General features: G+C 38.1%; 1 protein-coding gene across 1 annotated transcript; it reads right to left on the bottom strand.

The window, feature by feature from the left end:
• Positions 1-1,769: 1,769 nt before the first annotated feature.
• LOC112190046 (S-linalool synthase) lies at positions 1,770-7,188 on the bottom strand. Its single transcript, XM_040513606.1, has 11 exons — positions 6,846-7,188; positions 6,450-6,648; positions 6,030-6,232; positions 4,755-4,878; positions 4,120-4,241; positions 3,836-4,041; positions 3,436-3,551; positions 3,015-3,344; positions 2,780-2,909; positions 2,430-2,675; positions 1,770-2,327 (listed from the first exon to the last, which is right to left on the bottom strand). The coding sequence occupies exons 1-11, from the start codon at positions 7,186-7,188 to the stop codon at positions 1,770-1,772; spliced, it is 2,577 nt and encodes an 858-aa protein (XP_040369540.1).
• Positions 7,189-23,050: the final 15,862 nt, after the last annotated feature.

Below are 23,050 nucleotides of genomic sequence, written 5' to 3'. Positions count from 1 at the left end.
GTTGAATGCACTAGAGGATGAGAGAAAATGGAAAGGAAATGGAGAGACAAAGAAGATGGAATGGATGAAGGAATTGGTATTTTGAGAGTGAGAGGAGAAGTGTATTTATAGCCCAAAAAATGATGAATGGAGGGTGGAGATGAACATAAATGAAGGGCTAGATATGTTAGACAAATTTGTAAAAAAAATCTTCCCACTTGTTTATCACTTGTTTAACTTGAATTGATTTTCCTCCTCAAGATTTTCCACTTGCTTGCAACTTGGTTATCTTTTTCTCAATTAGGAATGATTTTCCTCTCTAAGTTTGACAAAGTTTGTTAGCAGATTTAGAGGTGAATTTCTGCCCCTTTATTCCTTCAATTATTTCTCCATCAAAACTTCATATTGGGCCTCCGATTTCTTCATATCAAATGTTCCTCTATGAGTGTAGATCATCCTGACAAATTTTCAGAGCTTCAATCCATGTGGTTGGGCCGGAAATGCTGCTGGACCTCTTACAGGTCCAGTTTTTCGGTTTTGCTTCTGTAGAAAATTGGGCTGATTGTTTGAAGGCCTTCCACTCATATTTTTCTCTGGCACTCTTCATAAGAAATGATCCTTTGGGTGTCTAGAATGGATCTGGAAGGTTTCAGCTCATTTGAAGTTCATTTGGTCAGGCGGCCGCTCCTTCTTCTTTGTTTGGCTCTGATTCTCCTAGCCGGAGTAAGAAAATATTCAAGGTTGACTTTTTAGTGCATTTTCATTCTTCTCCATCATTTCTAGGTAATTATGGACGTAACACTCATTTCTTCTTCATCTACTCCAATGTACCTAAAAATAGAAATTAAGTTAAAAATCGATTCGTTAAGGAATAACTAAGCAAAATGTGAGGAATTAACATTTAAAATATCACATTAAAATGCGGCTATCAACAAACACTTCTAAATATTGAAGTGAATCAAATCCGTTCAGAGGATAATGTAGCGGACTTGTTTACCAAGTTGTTACCTAAATCCACATTCGAGAAATATGTGAAGAGCATCGGATTAAGAAAGTTATCCGAACTCCCATAATTGTAGAATTCAGGGGAGAACTTGACATCAGGGGGAGGTATGATGTCTATATGTTCGATCAAGAAGAGTGAAGGACATGTTGTGCTCTTTTTGCCCTTAGACCAGGGTTATTTTTGTCCCACATGGTTTTTGTTACCTGGCAAAGTTTTTAGTGAGGCAATGATCAAAACGTCATCACTGAGTTTGAGCGACACAAGGGGGGGGGGTGTGGAAGGATGTCGACTACTCCACATTCACGCGCATTGTGCTCTTTTTCTCCTTCGACCGAGGTTGTTTTTTCCCATAGGGTTTTTATTACTTGGCAAGGTTTTTGACTAGGCAACTTAGAAGCGCATAGCAGAGGCAACACTATTGACATGGAATATCCAAGGGGGAGTGTTGTAAATGATAATGACTATTCATGCAATAGGTATTGCTTAATGTATGCGATTGACAGACTTGTAATGTATGCGATTGACATACTTGTAATATGCGATTGATTAGTATAGTTATTATGTATTTCCTTTTGTATACATGATGTAACCCTATATAAACCTCATGACGAGATGAATATAATACAATTATCCAATTCTTTACAACAAGAAAGAAATTTTCCCTGATGACACAACAAATTTGCTTACATACTGTAGATTCAAAATGAGATTTTAATTTTAATTCCTTTCTAGTAAAGATCATCAAAACTAATGACTTTCAATGTCATCTTCCATTTTTTCATGATTACTTATGCCACGAATAAGTACAAGCTTTCGGCTTTGGGAAAGTCGTAGGAGTTATTGATTTTCTCATCTTAAGTGATAAGATCCCCGCGTAAGGCTTTGCAGAAAACTTCTTTCCTTGGAGGAACTTTATAGCACCAGTAGTACAAGTTCTGTTCTCAGTAATGCTCTTCAAGAATGTTGAACTTGTTCCAATTACTCTCTGTTGGATTTGAAGGCTTTTAGTACCAACTTGGCTATGGCTACTAGCCAAACTTCTATGATCCACCTTTAATGGAAAATAAATCGCTTTGTTGATGTCAGCAAGCAACTCTGTTTGGGAGTCAAATGCATTTGTTGAGTTGTAGAACATCTGAAATGCTTTCAGGCATTGAAAGTGGAGTAGTTTACATGCTTCTGGCATATCATTCACTCCATTCACCAAAACCTGTTCCAGGAACTGTTTCTTCTTTTCGTCCAATATCTTCTGTATAACCTCAATTGATTCTTCAACTCCCAGATCCGGATTTTCCTTCATGTGTAGCAGAACAAGGTTTGGCTTCCCCTCCTCTTGTTCCCGCTGCAATATTAATGCATCCGGGGCATCAGTGATTTTTTTCTTTTATATCAAATTCAAAGATAAAAATAACTGAGCATATGATTGTGTAAACTAGATAGCTACCTTATAGGTTCCAATATCGTTCAAAAAGCGTGTTGAAACCATAAGTAAATTTGTAAGCGGCTCATTTTGAGGGCACTTGAGGATGTCTATTCCGGGTTGTGGACTAAGAAGAAGAGCTGCTGGAAGAATAATAGTTTGTGCAGCTATTGAACTCGTGGCTACTTGAAGGTACTCAGCTATTGATGGGGTATGCCCAGTACTGCTCCACTCTGCCTCCTTTAACCATTTCACAAATGTTTGATGCCACTATATTTGACAAAAAGAATAGAACAAAAAAAAAATTAGCGATATAAATCCTACCTTAAGATACAAGTCTAATTTACAAAATTTTAATTCAATCATAATCTTACTAGATCTTGAAGGTATATGTTTACGTCATATCCATATTTATTGAAGAATTGCATAGAAATGTCATCGAGGAGATCCTTGAGAGCTTTAAATATAGTTTTGCTGTGTCCATTCAGGCCTATCTGCTGACGTCTGAAAATTGCTTATGATAACCACATTAGTTATTACAACCTCCAACAAAGTCATTGTACACGAGAAGTGCTTATTCCTATGAGCCTATCGACGCACTATCAAAGTTGTTCTTGTTTATACCTTTTGACGGCATTTGTAAAACTTTTGAGATCACTCAATGAACCTTCCGCATCAAAAAAATCATCAGCCACCGTAACAAGGATTGCACTTTTGACAAGTGCCAGCCTCACATCCGAAAGGGAAGGAGGTGATACAGTTGATGCAACTGCAAAATAACAGTGTGCGGTTTTCTGTCGTGCAAACCCCATGTCACAAAGTCCCATGTCCTTTGACCACCTCTCTAACTCGGTTAGTTCATCTCTGAATATTGATTGTCTGAGTGAATAATTCTCTATGGCAAGTTGTTGCAGCAGAGCATCACTCGAAAATGATAGTCTGTAGGTAATTGATTAAAATAAATATTTAATTAACACATAATAGTCACATTAATTTGACTAACCTCGATCATCTAATTACTAAATCTTACCTATACGAAAAGGCTTTTCCTGTCCATGGATGAATAGCATCTTCCCTCTCAATGCATTTCCTGTGTTCCAAATGATCCAACCGAGCAAGCCATGGATGACTAAGTTCATGCTTAATCTACACAAGGGGAAATGCCCAGCAAATTCATGATTACTCGGAACTTTACAAGTTCCGGGCTATAAGTTACCAATAATCCTCATTTTCAGGATTTTTTTTTTTTAACTAAAGTTTTATGCGGAGACTTTCAGCTACAATAATGTGGTGTTCATGACCAACGAAGTCACCAAAGTTAGATTTTAGTCACAAAATTTGTTGCGACTAAAAGCTAGTAATTTTTGTTGGGGTTTTTAGTTGGTAATTTTTTTTTCTTAGTTTTGCTTCTGAATTATTTCTATACATACCTGGTCTACTAGCAATTTCTCGGAATTCGTTGTTTCCTTTTCCAGTATTCTTGTAGAGAATAACCTAGCATCTTCAAGCTGACTTTCTCCGGCAAAAGTAAGATCTGATGCCCTGAATACATTATACATGGCACTCAAAAACGTTTCATGGTGCTCTTCTATGTGCACCAATATATCTTCATCTTGGAGGAACCAGCAGAACTTCCCTGTAGATCATGCAATAATCAAATAAAGAATGAGGATAGTAAATTTACTAGTATATATACGCACCGATCTATACTTACAAGGAGATACAGTATAGCCATGTAGTCTTAGTAGCCGAAATGCTAGTGAATCTCTATAAAGTTCTAGTGGAAGCAGACCATGCTTCACCGTCATCTCTGTCCCTTCATTGTTCACATAACTTCTGCTCTTCGAAAAAAATTAGTTAGTTCAACCGGATTTAATGTTTATATATAAATATATACATATATATATATGGAGTCGTTTAGAAGCGGACGTCCGCAAAACAGAAAAAGTGTAGACGTCCATCCTCACAGTTGCATCAGGTGCCAACGCGCGGCGCTGCTCTTGCCGGACGGAACCATGCCTCAATTTCGAGCCTCTTCTTACTACTGGACTCGTCGATGAAGAGTTCAAAGTCAACCTTGGTGGTGCTTCCATGGTTTCAGGCGAGCTTGCCAGGCATGCCTTCGAATCCAATCACCTGAGGTCCTGAGCCTTCACCTTGATGGTGACATCATCCGAGATGTCCAGAGTCTTCGTCCGGAAACAGCAACGCTGCCATCGATGCTTGATCAAGGGCAAAAGTGCGGACGTCCGCTTCTGATCCAGCTTGATATATATATATATATATATAGGTATGTATGTATGCATGCATGTAGTGATGATTCTAATGGAAATGAATTACAGTCTTCACCTGAAAACTTGATCAAGTAGAATCGTTATCTCCTCCATGAAATACTCTGCTAGGCCCAGTGTCTCAATCCGGTTAATAAGACAAATCTTTACGAGGTCTTCATCCATGGGGTAAATCGCAGGAACTGTACGTACACACCAAAATTGTATTCCTTTTGTCAATGAATGAGTGTTTGTATATATATATTTCTTGCGAAGAAACCTAATGATTTATGATGTAGACGGTAGATTTCTGCATCTTTTATTTGTTTGGCGGAGGACTGTACATGCTGTTATGTTGTATCTTTAGAGGATGTCCACGTACAAAATTAAATATTTTTGGCATGACACAATTTTGAGGCTCCAATGCAGTATCCGTGTTTCTAAACTCTCTCTTATTTGCGAAGAAACCTAATGATTTATAATATAGACGGTAGATTTCTGCATCTTTTATATGCTACACTTTTGAATCTATGCAAATTATAACAGATAAATTGAACCTAATTTAGACCAATAAGTTTTTTTTTTTTTTTTGCAATATAATCCAATTATCACAACCACTCATTCTCTTACACAAGGATCATTCATGCAAAAATTATTCACATAAAAAAGTATGGAGGTATAAATTATGTAAACAAAGTCAAGTAGCGTTTGATATTGTTCCAATATATTTATATCAATCAAAATATTAGTAGAAGATTCAAGTTCGAATATTCTTTTTCCCTTTGATAAAAAATATAAAATATAAAATAAAATAAAAAAGATGAACAGTAGAAACAAACTAGTCTATCAGATATTGAAATGAAAACTAATGAACTATTTTAATCATTGACCTAGGCATCTCCAACAGAGTAGTTAAATTTAATTTGTAGCTATATTTAACTATTTTTGAAGCAAAATTCAACTCCAACAAACTAGCTATAGCTAAGTTATATTTAACTTTAGCTAAATTGGCTAGCTATATTTAGCTAGAGAATCTTATATAGCTAAAGTAAAAGTTATATTTCTCTCTCATCTTCTGTCCACGTGTCAGTCTACGATTTGATTAAACATAATATATCATTTATCAATAGCTACTATTGCTGAAGCAACATTGTTAAATCAATAGCTATAATTCATAAGTTTAGCTAAATTTAATCTAAAAATAAATTCTACTGTTAGACATGCTCAAAGTACGTATATGCAACTGAGTGGTCGAAAAGAATATGTATGTCCACATTTTCTGAATTCGTCGATGTCCATTATTTAAAGATAGATTTCCAAAAACATACTATTTGTCGATCCGTAGATATCATACCTCCATATCCACATCTTTGGACAACAGAATTCAAATTCACCAAAAGATTCTTATTTCCTGTCTTCATAAAAGCATAGGCGGTGGCTGATGGAAACTGGATGAGGATCCCATAATCTTCACTCTGTTGTAGCAAAATCTCATTATAACTCTCCGGCAAAGCTTCAAGATATGGCATCAGTGTCTCATAGTACTCCTGTCCCGACCTGCCCCACAAGTTTGGAATTGATTTTGAACATGTGAACCAAATTAATTTGACGAAATTAATAATACTATGTTAATCAAATTTGATAAACAACACTGGTGAAATAACGTGGTGGCCTGGTGTTTAAGGATATTTGTTTGCGGCGACTACGTACGTGGGAGGAACAAAACCACCCCAATTAAGTCAAGTCATAAGTCTATTCCCATCAAAAGTTATACCTGTTGATTTGGAATAGCTGTTGTCTCTCATGGAAGATCTGTTGTATAAGCGCTTTTGAACCATTTGAGAAATGAACATGCAGGCCTTTGGTCTTTGCAAGGTCAACTATTGCCGGTAAAAGAAGTACAAACCACTCGGGAAAGCAGCCATTTTGCTCTTTCAGTATCTCTTCTGCATTTGCATGAATGAACCCCAACCCTAGACACCAATCTTCACCAAATTAATTCAACCAATTTCAAAAGTTATGCATATATAAAAAGAAAATTCTACAATGTTCCTAAACATATGATGCGATGCTCCTTACTGTTTAACCATTGAATCCCATTAAAAGAAGATCTAACAGTTTAAAATATTAGAAATTATTCTCCCACACCAAACGAGAAATTCATGCCTACCCTTTTGAATGGCAGTGTGGCCAACACTCCAGGTGGTGAGTGCAACAATGCAAGCGAGAGTCGAAGTGAGGGAGTATAAGGTACTTATAGAGGTCGACTCTGATGATCCCCAGAAGCCTCCTGGTTTTTGGTTCCGGAGCACCCATTGCAAGCATCCCCGGAACAAGGGCCGATCTGGTTTTTCAGGATTCGGAACCATGGCGAGCCAAGCAGTGTCGTAAGCAGAAGGAGACACAAGACGATATACATCATCATGTTCTGATGATGAAGATGAAGATGAGAACATCTCCTTTTTAACCTTCATTACAAGATTCTTAACCAATGAGTAGTCTGGCAATTCCATACTGAAGATGTTAGAATACGTACTCTATTAGTTGTTTGAAGAGGCTCGTATGCCATATACTACTTATATATATAGATGGAACTACAAGACAGTAAGGCACGTGGGAATTGAATTACTCATCTATCGAAATTAAATCATGCATGCATATATACTGTACGTAGGGTATACTCCTGAAAATTAAGATCAAAAGAATAATTTTGATTACTCGAACTCTCGAAGTTTTGACTATACTAATTATGACATCAGTCACATCACTATGCACGCCTGTTTTTTTTGTTTTTTCTCTTCTTCTTCTTCTTGTCTTTAGGGAATTGGTGTAGCTTAATTACTTGGTTCATTTAAATACAATTAAATATAAGTAGCACTAGAACTGTTCTCACTTTATGGGTGTGGAGAAGTGGGTGGTCACCATTCTAGTAGTGGGTAGTTAATTTCTTAAAATAATAAATTTTCTTATTAATTACTTATTTAAGTACTTTTGACTTTTTTATCTTAAACAATTAGAAAGATATATAAAGTTATTTAATATTTCAGGGATATAAAAGTAAAAAAAAAATTAGTTATGGTGAGCAAGCTCTCTTCTCTTAAATATAGTATTGATAATACTTGTCAAAGAGATAGCATAACACTTGTGGCATCACCATCACTATTTTCACATAGGTTCATTTATATATCAAGTCATACAAGTGAATCTCCCACATTTGAGGCCTAACATGTGAATTTTTCACTTAACTATTTAACTGGATTTTAGGACAATGAATATGATTGATGCATAATCCTCCTTGATAGCGTGTGAAATCTAGGCATCCAACTAAAGTTGTTAACAAATTGGATTGACCTCAATCAAATCACAGTCTATTGTCATTTAAATCCAATCTGATTGTAATCAATAGTCTATCTATTGGATTCAATTTAGGGATTCAAGTCATAATCTATCAAGATTATCATCCCTTTAGCATTAAAGTGAATATTGTTTCTCACGGTTCTTACTTGTCTATTAGTTTTTGATATCGAATTTTAAATTTATTAATAGTGCTCACTTACGAGACCAAAAAAGACCGTGAGAAATACTTATTTATTTTGAACAAATAAAAATTCAAGCTAATCTATTTTGTGTATGTGCTTATATATAAGGATTCTCAATTGAAGTTAACTTTATCATTAAAAATTATCGTTACACACGCTCTTAAAAACACACAATGTATAAAATTATAGCAATCGTTCATCTATTCTAAAAAAAAAAGTCGTTCATCTTTTAGGTCCACTACCCTTGAGTGATTGTCTTAGTACATTATGTGACTTGATTGGTTTTTTTTTTTTCTGGTGCGACTGCCCTCAAGTCTTGATTAATGAAACTGTCGAATACAAGGGGGGGACATAGAGCCTGAACCCCCTGATTACAATAAACATCTAGAGAACAACCCGAAATGATATAAGGAGTCTTTACAAAATACATGTATTCTAACAAGCACCAATTAGCAAAGAGTGCATCATTGGCAACTCCATTTGCTTTGACATAGAGGTGACATAATGGAAAGATAACTCGATTACAATAAAGTAGGCTTGGGCGTTTGCACCCGAAAGACCGAAAGAGCAACCCGGACCGAGCAAAAAAGTCTGATTCGGTTTGGTTTTGATATGAAAATACTTGGTTCGGTGCAAAGCCTGACCCGAATGCATTATATCGGTTCGGTCTCGAGCTTCACATTTTATGAGACCGAAAGCCCGAATGACCCGATTTCCCATCATTTGCTACTTGTCCCGGTGATATTATAATATATTATTAGCACATGCAGCCCTTCACTTTGTCTCCCTCTATGGTGATATTATAATATATTATTGGCACATGCAGCACTCCACTTTGTCTCCCTTTGGCTGTTGCACTACACTTTGTCTCCCACTATTATAATATATCTGCAACCCGTTTCTCTAATTATTGAGCTCACCACAAACACTTGAGCTCACCACAACCCATTTTCCCGATCTCAGCCTCTCAACCCCATTTCAAAAAACACTCAGTGTTCTTCCCCAATTTCTGAAAACCCAGTAAATGTGCTTCCCAGATTAAAACTCAGTGACACTAACCTTAAACCCGATCTCAGCCTCCCTCAATCCTCTCTCTCGAACCTAGCTCAAAGCCTCAGTCTCTCAAATCTCCCTCTCAGTCCCTCCCTCACCCTTCTCTCTCTCTCTCTCTCTCTCTCTCTCACTCTCTCTCTCTCTCTCTCTCTCTCTCTCTCTCTCTCTCTCTCTCTCTCTCTCTCTCTCTCTCTCCATCCGGAGGGGAGGTCCAAGCCCATGATGCGGTCGTGGGGCTGGAGCACAGCTTTGTAGGCGGCGAAGTTGGCTGGGGAGTGGCAGAGGTTCTCGATCTGGTCGATGACGGCAAAGGAGGTGAAGTTCTCGAAGGCGATGAACTCGATGCTGCGGCAGTGGCGACGCTTCTCCTTCTCGATCAGGTCGTGGATCTATGGGTCCATGGTCTCCAGGTTGGTGTTCCCCCAAGCGTTTACTGCCTCAATTGGAGAGAATGAGAAGAGAGAATGGGGAGAGATGAAGAAGAAGAAAAATGGTTGTGGATTTACAAGAAAAGCTGGGAAACTGAATTTTGGGCCCGAAAAGCCCGAGGACTGAACTGACTCATTTGGGATCGATTTCTGTCGGTTTTCATTTTTGAAAAAGCCCGAATTGGCCCGAACAGATTGTTTCGGGCTCAGTCTCGGTTTTACCAAATTTCGGGCCCGATCCGACCCGAGCCCAACCCTACAATAAAGCATAATTACCAATATCACAACTTTTCTACTATGCTACCACCGGAAAATAAATCTGACGACACTTAGTTTCATCCTGCCACTAAGAGGTAGCGACCATTTAACAATGAATCGTTGCTTCGCTAGGTCAGACAAGGCACTTAGAGTGCCTACACAGTCATTTAGCCCGACTAACCCTACAAAATACATGCAGACTTATTTCACGCTAAATGCGAGACATAACTAAATAACAAATAAAAACAAAGCTAGCAACAAAAACAAAGCAGAAAGCCCACGTCAAGCCCAATCCTAAGCATGTACCCAAGAAGCGAGGAGACCACGGGTCACCTTCCAAGCTTGGTATACCCCCACCACAGCCACCCCTGCTAGGCCACTCGCCCTGCTGCTGTTGTCGGACCGCTGCCATCGACCTACCATCATCCCCGTCATGCCATGGATAAGTGCCACCCCACGCAGACAAACCCATCCTCAGGTCGAATCTCTCATATCCGACGTAGATCAGATTAGTCCAATCAGTTCTAGGTCACGCCGCCACAAACACACCACGAATAGGCAACCTCCGATCAGTTTCCGGTCGTGACACCAAACCAGTCCGCTGACTAAGCCATCGAGGAGTGAGCCAAAGCCAGAAAACTATCGCAATCTCCCCCTCGCTCACCTGGCACACCGCCATCTTGATCTCCCCAATCCGAAAGTCAATCGAGGAAATCAGCCACACACCTAACCCACAAGGAATCAAAAATGGCCCGTCCGACGACGACACATGGGCTCACCGGCCACGGGACAGGGAGGGAAACTCTCTGTTTGTTGAAGCGTGTTCTCTTCTTCTCCAAGATTTTTTCTTTGATTGGTTTAATGGTGTGTGATTTTTAAAGAAGATCCTAAGAGATGGTTGATTCTAATTGTTAATTGGACTTGGGAGTTAGGTTTAGATAGCACATGAGACTTGGAAGTGGTGTTAGCTAAGTGGTTAGAGCACCCACTATCTAAGATCCAGGTCACGGGTTGGAGTCACCATGGGGTAGGAGTGAAATCTTTTGATTCTTTTAGGAAAAAAAAAAAAAAGGTTTAGATAGCACATGGGGTAATAGGCTCAAAATTTGAAACATATTCAATTATTCGATCATGTTACAAACGTAATAAGTTGTCACCTCGCTGGGATTAAGGTGTGCTATTTGTTCATAAATTCATTTCTTTTCGGGAATTTATGCTCCAAAAATAAATGCAATGCACGTTCGCCTAATACTATTATGGGGAACACCCTCTTAATTAATAAGTTGAAGTTGAAAATCTGTGGTATTTGGCGTATATGCATTGATGTGGATTGTTAAGAATAATTTATGTATGTGAATAATTGACAAATAATATTACTGTACATACGAATAGAGTCCAATATAATATAAAAATAGGTTAAAGGTTTGACTTTTGTTTTTCTATAATACAAAAATTATAGGGAAGCTGTTGGAGTTGCTCTAACATATACAGAAACAATATACACGCTTCCATACCAAATTTAATTGGAAAAGAATTTTAGAAAGAATCATGATTAAATGTATGTATTTGAATTTGAATTCAAATTGTTAACAAAAATTTACAAAACTAAACAAACTAAAAAAGGTTGATAAAAGCAGCAAAATCGCCGAAACATGTTTTTGCGTAACCTGGAATCCATGAAGACTTTGATTTCCCCTAGTCCGGTTGTTATGTTGATAATTGCGGCAGCTACATACTCAAAAAAAAAAAAAAAAAAAAAAAAAAAAAAAATTGCGGCACATACATGTGGTTCACGCTCAGATTGATATGGATGGTTCAAAGTTGGAATTCAAATAGGCAGCCATTCAAATACACAGATCGATCCGACAGTGATAGATCCGGCCCGCCATATTTATATCAGTGTATGAGAATGTTGAATGGTGCGTGGCTCAAATTTAACAAACCAGTAGCCATATACGATGAGGGAAAAAGATCGATCTTGTCTGAATGCGAATCGTCAAAAGAGAGATGGCGGGTGCATTCACGCGTCCAATTAATAATGCAATAATGCATGGCCGGGCCGGGAGAAACATTCATGCACCTCTGGAATACTGCATTCGTCAGTCAATCATCGAGTCATGAGTCTACTATTCTCGATCTTTAAAACTAGAGTCTGCTTTACTACATTATACTTTTTTTTTTTTTTTAAGGGATTTAGAACTCAATTACGCTGGGAGGCTCATCTCTCCGCCTGACTTATCGATCTCAAGTTCTGTGTGTGTGTTCTTGTCGTGTTTGACTCTGATCTTTCCAAAAATACGAAAGAGAAGCTATTAGTCTCTCGCCTAGTTTCATTTTGTCTAATGTCCTAAATTTCTTATTCGTTAGTCAAAGGTCAATTCACGCAAGACTAATAATAGTTGTAATTATCAATTCTTTTGTTTTAGTTCGATCAAGTACTTAATTATTAAGTTATGAATAATACCTTGTATCACAACTTTTGTAGACTACTGTACGAACACCGGAAAACTGGTAATATATATGTAGAAGTGTAGGATTATGTTTGGGTGGCGCGCATCAGCTCTTAGTTGTCAACTTGTCACACATCATGCATTAGTTCTTAGTTGTCAGTTGTCACACATTATGGATAAGTTCTTAATGTTGGCACACATCATGCACAATAGTCCAAGAGGTCGATGCATATTAAATAGTGTTCTAAAAATTTCTCTAATCGGTAGCCAGCCTTCTTGACTAGTTTGTGCGGCGCTCATGCATGTAAATTAAAAAAAATGATCAAAATATTTTTTTTTCTAAACTTAAAAATAACTTTGTTTGTAAGTAGTTATTTATATGCTTAACTTTTTCGTTCTATTTTTAATCAATTACTACTAGGGTGATTCCAGTTGGATCTCCAAATTTAATATTTGGACCTCTAATTTTTTTCAATTATTAATAGAATTTGTCAAGTTATATGAAAAGACAAATAAGGACAAAGAGAGAAAAATGAAAAAAATAAATAAATAAATATTCTTCTTACCTCCTCCAATCAAATATAACATTTAATTAAATTATTTTTTTTTCTTTTCAAAATTTCTTTATATTGCCTATGTAGTTTTACAATTTACCTAAAATAATTAAGTAAAAATAATAATTTCTATACATGACCCATCATTTAATACAAAAATAAATTCAAAACAATTTGATTTGGAATTTTTTAAAACTAAATTAATTGAATATTATGATATAGTTATTACTTGATCTTCTAACCCAAAAACCCTTGAAATCATTCTTTTAGCAAATTCAAAGATATTCTAACAACATATCAAGATCAAGAACCAACCCTTTGATTAATTTTTGTGGAGGAGAGACCTACTCATAAGAGAGCAATATAATGTGGTTTTGATTCATTTTTCTTCTCGTGGTTGAAGAGATATAAAAAATAGAGTAAAAGATTGTTATATCTCATGTTCAATGGCGTTTTGGTAAAAATAAGGAGGTCTACTTAGCTTTTCAAGTATTCTAAAAAGTAAATTAGAGGTGTACTGAGTATTGGAGGTCCAAATAGCAAATTTGGAGGTCCAACTAGAACCACCCTTACTACTAAGTATAGCTTTTTTTTTTTGAAGAAGAAGACAGTAGCCAATATATTGATAAAAAACCAAAATGACTCTTACATATCCTTCCGCTGCCATCTAGACAGACAATATGATGTGTTAGTACCCACAGTGGTACATAGAACTAGGTCACTCATTTGACATTGAATACATCGTAGACATAGCGGAATCCTCCTTTGGTACTACGCCGGAGGCGCTAAAAGAACTAAATAAAATAGAAAGATCCGGCCCCCCCAACCTAACTCTGAAACATTGAATCTAGTCACCCAGCCTTCTCTCCAAACACGCTAGCCTCGAAACCAGTTGCACCTTTGCTCTGCCGACCATGCCACACCTACTCCGCCATGATCCCGCCGCCTCGACCCAATCACCTGAAACAACGTTGCCACACCTAGCATCACCACAACTCGCCCCAGTCCCACACCTGTGATCCACGTTGCCACAGAAAGGTAACTTTCCCAGAATGTCGTCGATCCAGGAAGCAACAAAGCGAGTCTCGATCCCTCATAGCCACCGCCATCATAGAGATTCCACGCTGAACCTGAAGCCAAAACCAACCTGCAAAAACCTCAAGCAATACCCCTCACAGAAGCTCCCCGAAAGCTAACCATTCATCCATGTCCGGCAGCAGACAACGCAGCGTCAGCGAGGCCAAAGGTCAGCCTAAATGCCAAGATCGCCGCCGGACGAGAAGCGATCTCTCGGTCTAAATCAGCCGCGTCGCCGAGCTTAGGGTTTTCTCTCGCTCTCTCTCAGAGAAAAGATATTATTTGACAATGATTCATATGTTTTATAACAAAATAAAAATTCACCTAGCCACCCACATTAGCTCACCTATTGCTTAAGAGCATCTTTAGCAGACTCTCCATTTTGGCTCATTAGCTATTTTGGAGAGCATGTATAGTTTTTTTTTTATCTATTTTAGCAGCTACACCCTAGACTCCTAAGTGGCTCTTCATTATAATTTTTAGCTATCTCACTCCTAAATATAGAGAGCGAGATGAGACTCTCTATAATTTAAAACATTTATTTTAATGTTAAAGGAAAAACATATTGTGTGCCTTCGTCAAAGCAACTGACGAAGAGGGAATCGAGGAATCAGTAATTACCATCAATCAACGCAATTACGGATCAATCAGCATTTAATATCATTAATGTAATCGATATTTCCGTTGTAATTCTATCTCTATATAAAGGGACTATGAAATGAAATGAGTAGACCAATTCCAATTGTCATTTTACTTTAACACTTTATCAGCACGCTCAGAGCAAATAGCCAAGAGGAAAAAGTCATCGCTTTGATAAAAAAACCGTAAAAGAAAAAACTTTTTTTTTGCCGCCACCCAATACAAAAAAAAAAAAAAAAAAAAAAAAAATCTCGGTCCAGACCGACCTCCTCCCCGCTTGTAGCAGCCCAGCCGCATAGCCCTGCTCAGTCCAGACGCATAGCCACCAGCGTCGAGCCTTTGACGCACGACCTGTCACCCTTGCAGCAGTCCACCAAACCCCACCAGCCTCTGCTCAGCACTCTACCGTCTCCTACAGCCCGGCCTGCAGCAGATCCCAGCAGCAGCGCACCCAGGGTGACCCAGCCTCTCATCCCCGCCGACTTGCGTCCCGGCACCCTCACCCCGCCTAGCCCAGGCCCTTTGTCCCCTAGCTCGTTTTGCAGTCTCCGGCATCGACGCAACAGCTCTGCATCGAAGAAGAAAACCCAGAAAAAGAAGGGAGAGAAAAAAAAAAGGAGATAGAAAAAAAAAAAAAAGGCTGACCCGGCCCAATAAAAAAAACAAATGGGCCTTGAGTGTGATGCGACCCAGCAAAAACAGTAAAAAAAAAAAAGTAGGCCCGCGGCCCAGAAAAAAAAAAAAACAAAGAAAAAAAATAAGGCCTTGTGGCCCACTGTTGAAAAAAGAGGAAGCGGCCTAGTTTTCCTCAAGCCCAAAAACATCACTACACACGTTTTATTTTCTCGACAACAAGTATCTTCTCTTTTATCTATTTAATTTCATACTCTGATATATTTTTATAATTAGAAATTTTAAGCATGTTTAGGTAGATAATTTTGATCATTTTAAGCATGCCTTGTTATTTATGTTTTACATGATTATGTTTAAGCATGTTTTAATTATGCTATGGTTTATACTTTATTTTGAACATGCCATATATATTTTTTTGTTATATATTATTTATGCAATTTTGAGCATGTTTTGTGATTTTTATTTACGACTATATAATTATTGCTAAGCATGTTTTTATATTATGCTATTGTTTATAGTTTTACACATGATATATTATGTGTAGCATATAAAATTTATTGTATATTTGTGAAATTTGAGCATGCCATGTAATTTATTATATGCTATGTTATTATTATTTATTATTAAATGTGCTATTATTAATTTTAGAATGCAACATATACAATCCGCTTTGCCATGATAATGAAAATTCATGCGCATTATACACACACACTTACCGTGATAAAGTATTTTCACATAGCATCGAAAAAAATGTGATCATTACGAATCTTGGTCTTGAAATCTAATTCATATGTTTGGAAAATAATTTACGTGGATTTCTTTATGACTGCGTAATTTATATCTTCTCTCTTGTTTATGTAGATGGCTGATGCAACTCAACCTGAATCTGACATTTTGGACTCAGAAGGACTTGAGTACCGTCGTTGGGTTTTTGATATGGAAACTGCATTTGTGGCAAATGACTACACTGCCACCATTACCGACCCCAAAGATGATGAACTATCTAATAAGGTGAAAGCAAATGCCTTAATGTTTTTGAGGCGACATATTGATCCTAATCTACGCTGGGAGTACCTTCATTTGAAGACACCCAAAGAACTGTGGGATGCCCTTAAGGGACGTTTTGGGAACATTCATGACACCTTGCTCCCAGAACTGACCGTTCAGTGGAATGAAATCCGCTTGCTTGACTACAAATGGGTCAATGACTTTAACAATGATATGTTGCGCCTAAAGGCACGTCTAAATTTCTATGGAAAGGAACTCACAGAAGATGATATGATCCAGAAAACTCTTTCTACTTTTCCTACTTCAGCAATTATACTAGCGAACCAGTATAGGCTGGAGTATGACAACAAAAGAATCACAACATTTAATAAGCTGATCAACCTACTGCAAGTGGCTGAGAGGCATAATAAGGTTCTTTTGAATAACAATGCCAGGCATGTTGGGACAAAGAAAATTCCTGAGGCTAATTATGGCAAAGTGAAAAGTGGAAAGAACCCCAATGCAAAGGGGGTTGGACGTGCTGATCCCTACCCACGTAGCAACAATGCACCACGTGGGGGTCGTGATATAGGTCGTGGAGGCCCTCCCAATGTATGCCACAGAGATGGTAGTGCTGGCCCTAGTGGTCATGGAAACAAGGTGCAAAGGGCACCTAAGAACCCTTCAGTCAAACAGGATAGAGTTGGCAATGAACCATGCTATAGGTGTGGAGTCATTGAGCATTGGTACAAGAACTGCCAAGCAAGCAACATAGTTGCAGCCACTTACAAGAGGTATAGGGAATCTAAAGAACAAGAGGCTCATTTTATGGAAGAAGAAGGTTATGACCCAGATGTCAACCTCACTATTGCAGACTTCAATGGCAACCAGGAACTTGCTTTGTCAAAGGATGCTTCAGACTTTGACTGATCTGCTTTATTTATTTTCCAAAGACAGATGTGAAGGCATAATACCTCATTTTTAATTAGACTATTGCTTGGTCTTAAAGTTTATTTCAATAATAGTTTGATGAATTAGAACAAAACCTTGATTTGATTATCGTTGGTTTATTAATAAATTTTGAATTTTATTCTGAAGCACTGAATTTATTCAAATTTATTTCCTATACACATATTTACATGGTTCGGAATAACATTATATAGATGTAAAGCAATACATGCATCTAGAAAAAAGAAAATTATTAGAATGCAAAGAATATCATTCTACTAAAATAGAAATACTCTAAAGAATATGAGATATGCTCTGTATGCACCAAGAGCTAATTGAACCTTGTTAAGTTTCAACGATATTCGTGCCAACGGTTATCATGTAAAAACACACTGAGAATGGAACTCCATACCTTTATATTACCTCTAATGAATGTGGAAGGAAACACATTGTAGAGAAACTTATGAGTCAATCTAGTGGACTATACCTCACTATGATTCGGATCATTGAATCCTATACTGTTACCAATAATGAAATGTGGGACACTGACTCATACAGGATTTGGCATGACCGCCTAGGGCACCGAGGTCGTGACATGATGATCCGTATTTTAAAGAACTCATATGGACATCCCTTCTTTCGAGTGAAAAATAAAGTGGGAGAAAAATCAGTCACACTGCAAGGTGTCGGTCCTAGTACTGCTCAAATGCAGTCATTACTTTCTGAAGTACCAGAAGTACTACCTCCCATTATGCCTCATTGACTATTTCAAAGGCACATCACTCGTTTTACAAAGCCTGCTCTTTAGCACAAACAGGATCGAGACCTTCCTATGCTAAAGACACAAAACAAAACATTCCATTCTTACAAATGATACAAAGAGATATCTGTGGACCTATCTATCAAGAATGCGGACCACTTTATGGTTCTGGTGGTTGCTTCAACACGCTGGTCACATGTCGTTTTATTGTCCACAAGAAATGCTGCATTTGCAAAACTCCTAGCACAGATTATACGTTTAAGGGCTCACCACCCTGATCACCCTATCAAGTCTACAAGACTTGATAACGCTGGAGAGTTTACATCAAAAGCATTCGATGATTATTGCATGTCTATCGAGATCGATGTAGAGCATCTTGTACCCCATGTACATACACAAAATGGTCTAGTAGAAGCAATCACCATCAAAAGGCTACAAATGGTAGTTAGGGCATTGGTTATGCGCACCAACCTGCCTATATCTGCATGGGGTTATGCAATATTGCACGCAGCTTTACTTATTCGTTTCAGACCCATTACAAGCCAACCATTTTCTGTGTACCAGTTGGTAACTGGATATGAGTCTAACATTTCACACTTACGCATATTTGGTTGCGCAGTATATGTGCCTATTGCGCCCCCACAGCGCATCAAAATGGGTCCTCAGAGATGATTAAGTATTTATGTTGGATACGAATTCCCAATAATTATCAGCTATTTGGAAACCTTGACAAGCGATCTCTTTACCGCTAGATTTGCAGAATGTCACTTTGATGAGACAGTCTTCCCATCGTTAGGGGGAGATAGGAAAAAGGATTTTCCAAGGGAACGACATGAATTGTCGTGGTTTGTCCCCACTCTGTCTCATTTTGATCCCCGCACTTCACAATGTGAAAGTGAAGTGAAAAGAATAATTGATCTTCAGAACATAGCAGATTCGATGCCTGATATGTTTACTGATATCGCAAAAGTGATGAGATCACATATACCAGTTGCAAATGTGCCTGCAAGGTTAGAAGTCCCCAACAAGGGGCACGGTGCCGCAGATAGAGGCACTGCAACCACACTTAGTGGAGGTGTGGTTGAGGCCGTGGCTCCCCAAAGGAAGAGGGGGAGGCCACTTGGTTCGATTGACACTCACCCAAGGAAGAAGAGGGCGAGTAAGGCACAAACCAATCCATTAATCATCAATGTAAAGAACCCCTCTCATGAGATTGTCTCTGATTATAGTTATGTCCATGAATCAATACTGGAGGACGCTCCGATGTTTGAAATGATTCCAGAGAACAAAGAACTCTCAATAGACTATGAGAGTGAGTATGAGTTGATAGAAAGATCTTCCATACACATTGATGATGTATTTGCATACACTGTTGCTCAAGAAATTATAGAGCACGATGATATCGAACCACGCTCTGTTGCAGAATGTCAACAAAGAGCATATTAGCCTAAATGGAAAGAAGGAATCCAGGCAGAATTAGATTATCTGACAAAGAGACAAGTATTTGGTCCAGTAGTGCTAACCCCACCAAGTGTAAAGCCTGTAGGACATAAATGAGTCTTTATCAGAAAGCGTAACGAGAAGAATGAAGTCTTGAGGTACAAGGCTCTCCTTGTGGCGCAAAGTTTCTCATCACAACGCCCTGGAATTGACTACGAGGAGACATACTTTCCCGTAATGGACGTTATAACGTTCCGCTACTTAGTTAGCTTAGTAGTTTCCGAAGGACTGGAAATGCAGCTCATGGATGTGGTTACTGCATATCTCTATGAGGATCTAGATTCAGAGAGAGAGAGAGAGAGAGAGATATATATATATATATATATATATATATATATATATATATGAAAGTGCCTGATGGCCTTACATTACCCAAGTCAAGTGACTCTAAGCCATGGAGTGCGTTTGCAATTAGGTTGAAACGCTCACTTTACGGATTGAAACAATCCAGGCGGATGTGGTATACCCGTCTAAGTGACTACTTGATTGGGAAGGGATATAAGAACGATGAATTATGCCCCTGCATATTCATAAAGAAAACAAGTTCCGGATTTGCAATTGTAGCAGTAGATGTCGATGATATGAACATAATAGGTACTCTTGATGAAATAAGAGAAACCGCGAGCTACTTGAAATCTGAATTTGAGATGAAGGATCTTGGGAAAACTCGATTCTATCTAGGCCTTGAACTAGAACACCGAGTTTGTAGAATACTAATCCACCAGTCTGCGTATGTCCAAAAGTCAGGCAATTTAACATGGACAAAGCGCATCCTGCTAGCACTCCCATGATCAGTCGAAGCTTGGATGCGAAGAAATATCCATTTCGTCTAAAGGAAGATGACGAAGAGGTGTTGGGAACTGAAATTCCCTATCTAAGTGCAATAGGCGCATTATTGTACTTAGCCCAATGTACTCGACCAGACATTGCATTCTTAATGAACTTGTTAGCTAGATTTAGCTCAGCGCCAACGCAATGTCACTGGAATTGTATCAAGAAAATTTTCGATACCTAAAAGGAACCTTTGACTTGTGACTGTTATTTCCGAGACAAGAGGGACCGCAGATGGAACTGCAATCCCTAAAGGAAATGTTGATGGCGAAAAAGACACTCACTACACTAAAACGCCAAATGACGTTTTGGTCGGTTTTGCTGATGCTGGATACGTCTCTGACCCACATAAAGATCGTTCCCAAATTGGTTATGGATTTACCAATGGGAACACGGCGATATCTTGGAGATCAACCAAGCAAACCCTTGTGGCTACCTCAGAGATCATTGCTCTACATGAGGCGATTCGTGAGTGTGTATGGTTATGAATTATCATTACACATATTCGAGGGACTAGTGGTTTGAGTTCTACCACTGAAGAGCCTACTTGCATTTATGAAGACAATGCAGCTTGCATCGAACAGATAAAGCTATGATATATCAAGGGTGGTAATACAAAACTCATATCGCCAAAGTTTTCCTATAATCAGCAACAACAGACCCTCTTCAAGATTCAAGTGAATCAAGTAAGGTCTGAGGAGAATGTGGCAGATTTGTTCACCAAATCACTGCCTAAGGTCACATTTGAGAAACATATGAAAAGTATAGGAATGCGAAGACTTTCCAAGCTCCATTGATTAATGTAAAGATCAGGAGGAGGTGTAAACGTCAGGGGGAGTCTAACGCACACATGTCATCCTCAAATGTAAAAGGTGCGTTGTGCTCTTTTTCTTCGACCAATGTGTATTTTTTGTCCCACAGGGTTTTTATTGTTACTTAACAAGGGTTTTAGTGAGGCAACAACTCATGCACCATTTCGTCTTTGACTTGGCACAAGTGGGAGTGTTAAAGGAAAAACATATTGTGTGTCTTCGTCAAAGCAACTGACAGAGAGGGAATCAAGGAATCAATGATTACCATCAATCAGCGCAATTACGGATCAATCAGCATTTAGTATCATTAATGTAATCGATATTTCCGTTGTAATTCTATCCCTATATAAAGGGACTATGAAATGAAATGAGTAGACCAATTCCAATTGTCATTTTACTTTAACATTTAAGTTATTTTATGTCATTTATAAATACATTTAAACTATTTAATCTTCATTAAAAAATAATATAAATTCAAAACTAGCTAAAATAGAGAGCACTGATGCAAACGTATTTCTAAAGTGACTAGCTAAAATAACTTTTTAGCTACTTTGGCTAAAATTTGACTCAAAAATGACTAGCATTACTAAAGATGCTCTAACGATTTTTGAACATTGATATTAAGTTATTCACGGCCAGTGGACAAAAGATGACAAAAGCAAACAACTTAATATAATCTTAATAATACCGTCACGCTACATATCACTCTTAGTAATAAATAGAGCCTCAATGTCAAAAGGAGATGACTTTCAAACATTTTAAAAGGGAAACTGCAACTATTCACCAAAGCCAAATAGTCCCCCAAATCATATATTTGCTCATTTCCAAGCCTAAATAATCAAGCTCTCACTATATAGAAAGCCTCTATCACTCTATATCCACTCTCTGGTATCAATTTCTACCCCGCTATTTTAGCTCATATAAAAAAATCTTTCGTATGTATTTGATGTTGTTGTGTTTTGTTTTTTGTTGTTTTTTTTTTAGATGAATGATGTCAATTTTTATTGAAGCAAAAAGAACTAGTGATTACAGGATTCAGAGGTTATAGCAGAAGCAAGATAAGAAGGAACTCCTGAACATAAAATAGTAAGGCCTGTAGAAAAAGCCTATGCTACAATTAGATGAGCAGCCTTGTTTTTCTCCCTCCTTGTGTGAACCAAACGGACATTTGGCAACTCCTTAAGCAAGAACCCCAAGTCATCATAGATCCTACCAAGCAAAGACAAGTTGTTTCCCGTCCCGGTCAACTGTTGCTTAATAGTGAGAGCATCAGTTTCCACTATAATATGTTGCAAAGAGTATTCAACAATGAGCTGAAAAGCTTCTAACAAGCCAGCAATTCAGCATGTTCAGCTGAAAGCAAACCAAACATTTGCTTTCCTTTCCCAATCAAGAACTGCCTAAAAGAATCACGCAGTACCAAACCCACTCCTCTTGCTCCAGTCTCCTTGACAAAGGCACCATCAATATTTAATTTAACACACCCCACTGGAGGACACTTCCAGATTACAACTCTTGCACCCTGGATGCTCCACCTTGACTACTAGAGTTATAATAAATTAAATTTTGAAGTCTAGAAGTAGACATAAAAGTCACATCACTAGCCCTCATAACCTTACTCTCCCACACTCTACAATTTCTTTCTCTCCACACTCCCCATAGTAAGAAAATTAAACTACCAAAATGGTTCAAATTTAACCTTTCAAAGCAGTAAAGCAGGCATTCCAAAACCGTCATGCCATCTGTCTCAATTGTGAAAAATATTTAAGCTAGAACTGAATTAGAATTGATCACCTCCCTTGAGAAAATGCAATCACGACAGAGATGCAATTTCATCTCCGTGGCTCCTGTGCACAACACACAAACTTGCGACTCAAGTACCACCTGTTTAGAAACCAGCCTCTCC

The sequence above is a fragment of the Rosa chinensis genome, chromosome 2 (genome assembly GCF_002994745.2).
Source record: "Rosa chinensis cultivar Old Blush chromosome 2, RchiOBHm-V2, whole genome shotgun sequence".
In the NCBI taxonomy this organism is placed as follows: Eukaryota; Viridiplantae; Streptophyta; class Magnoliopsida; order Rosales; family Rosaceae; genus Rosa; species Rosa chinensis.
This window is presented reverse-complemented; position numbering and strand designations above follow the sequence as displayed.

What these genes read in the sequence shown, in the direction of transcription:
- LOC112190046 (XM_040513606.1), bottom strand. Translation starts at nt 7,188, where the DNA reads ATGGAATTGCCAGACTACTCATTGGTTAAGAATCTTGTAATGAAGGTT. An exon ending in AGAAATTGCTAGTAGACCAG is followed by an intron (nt 3,552 to 3,835) that starts GTATGTATAGAA and finishes CCCCTTGTGTAG; the next exon opens with ATTAAGCATGAACTTAGTCA. An exon ending in ACATATACCTTCAAGATCTA is followed by an intron (nt 2,676 to 2,779) that starts GTAAGATTATGA and finishes TGTCAAATATAG; the next exon opens with TGGCATCAAACATTTGTGAA.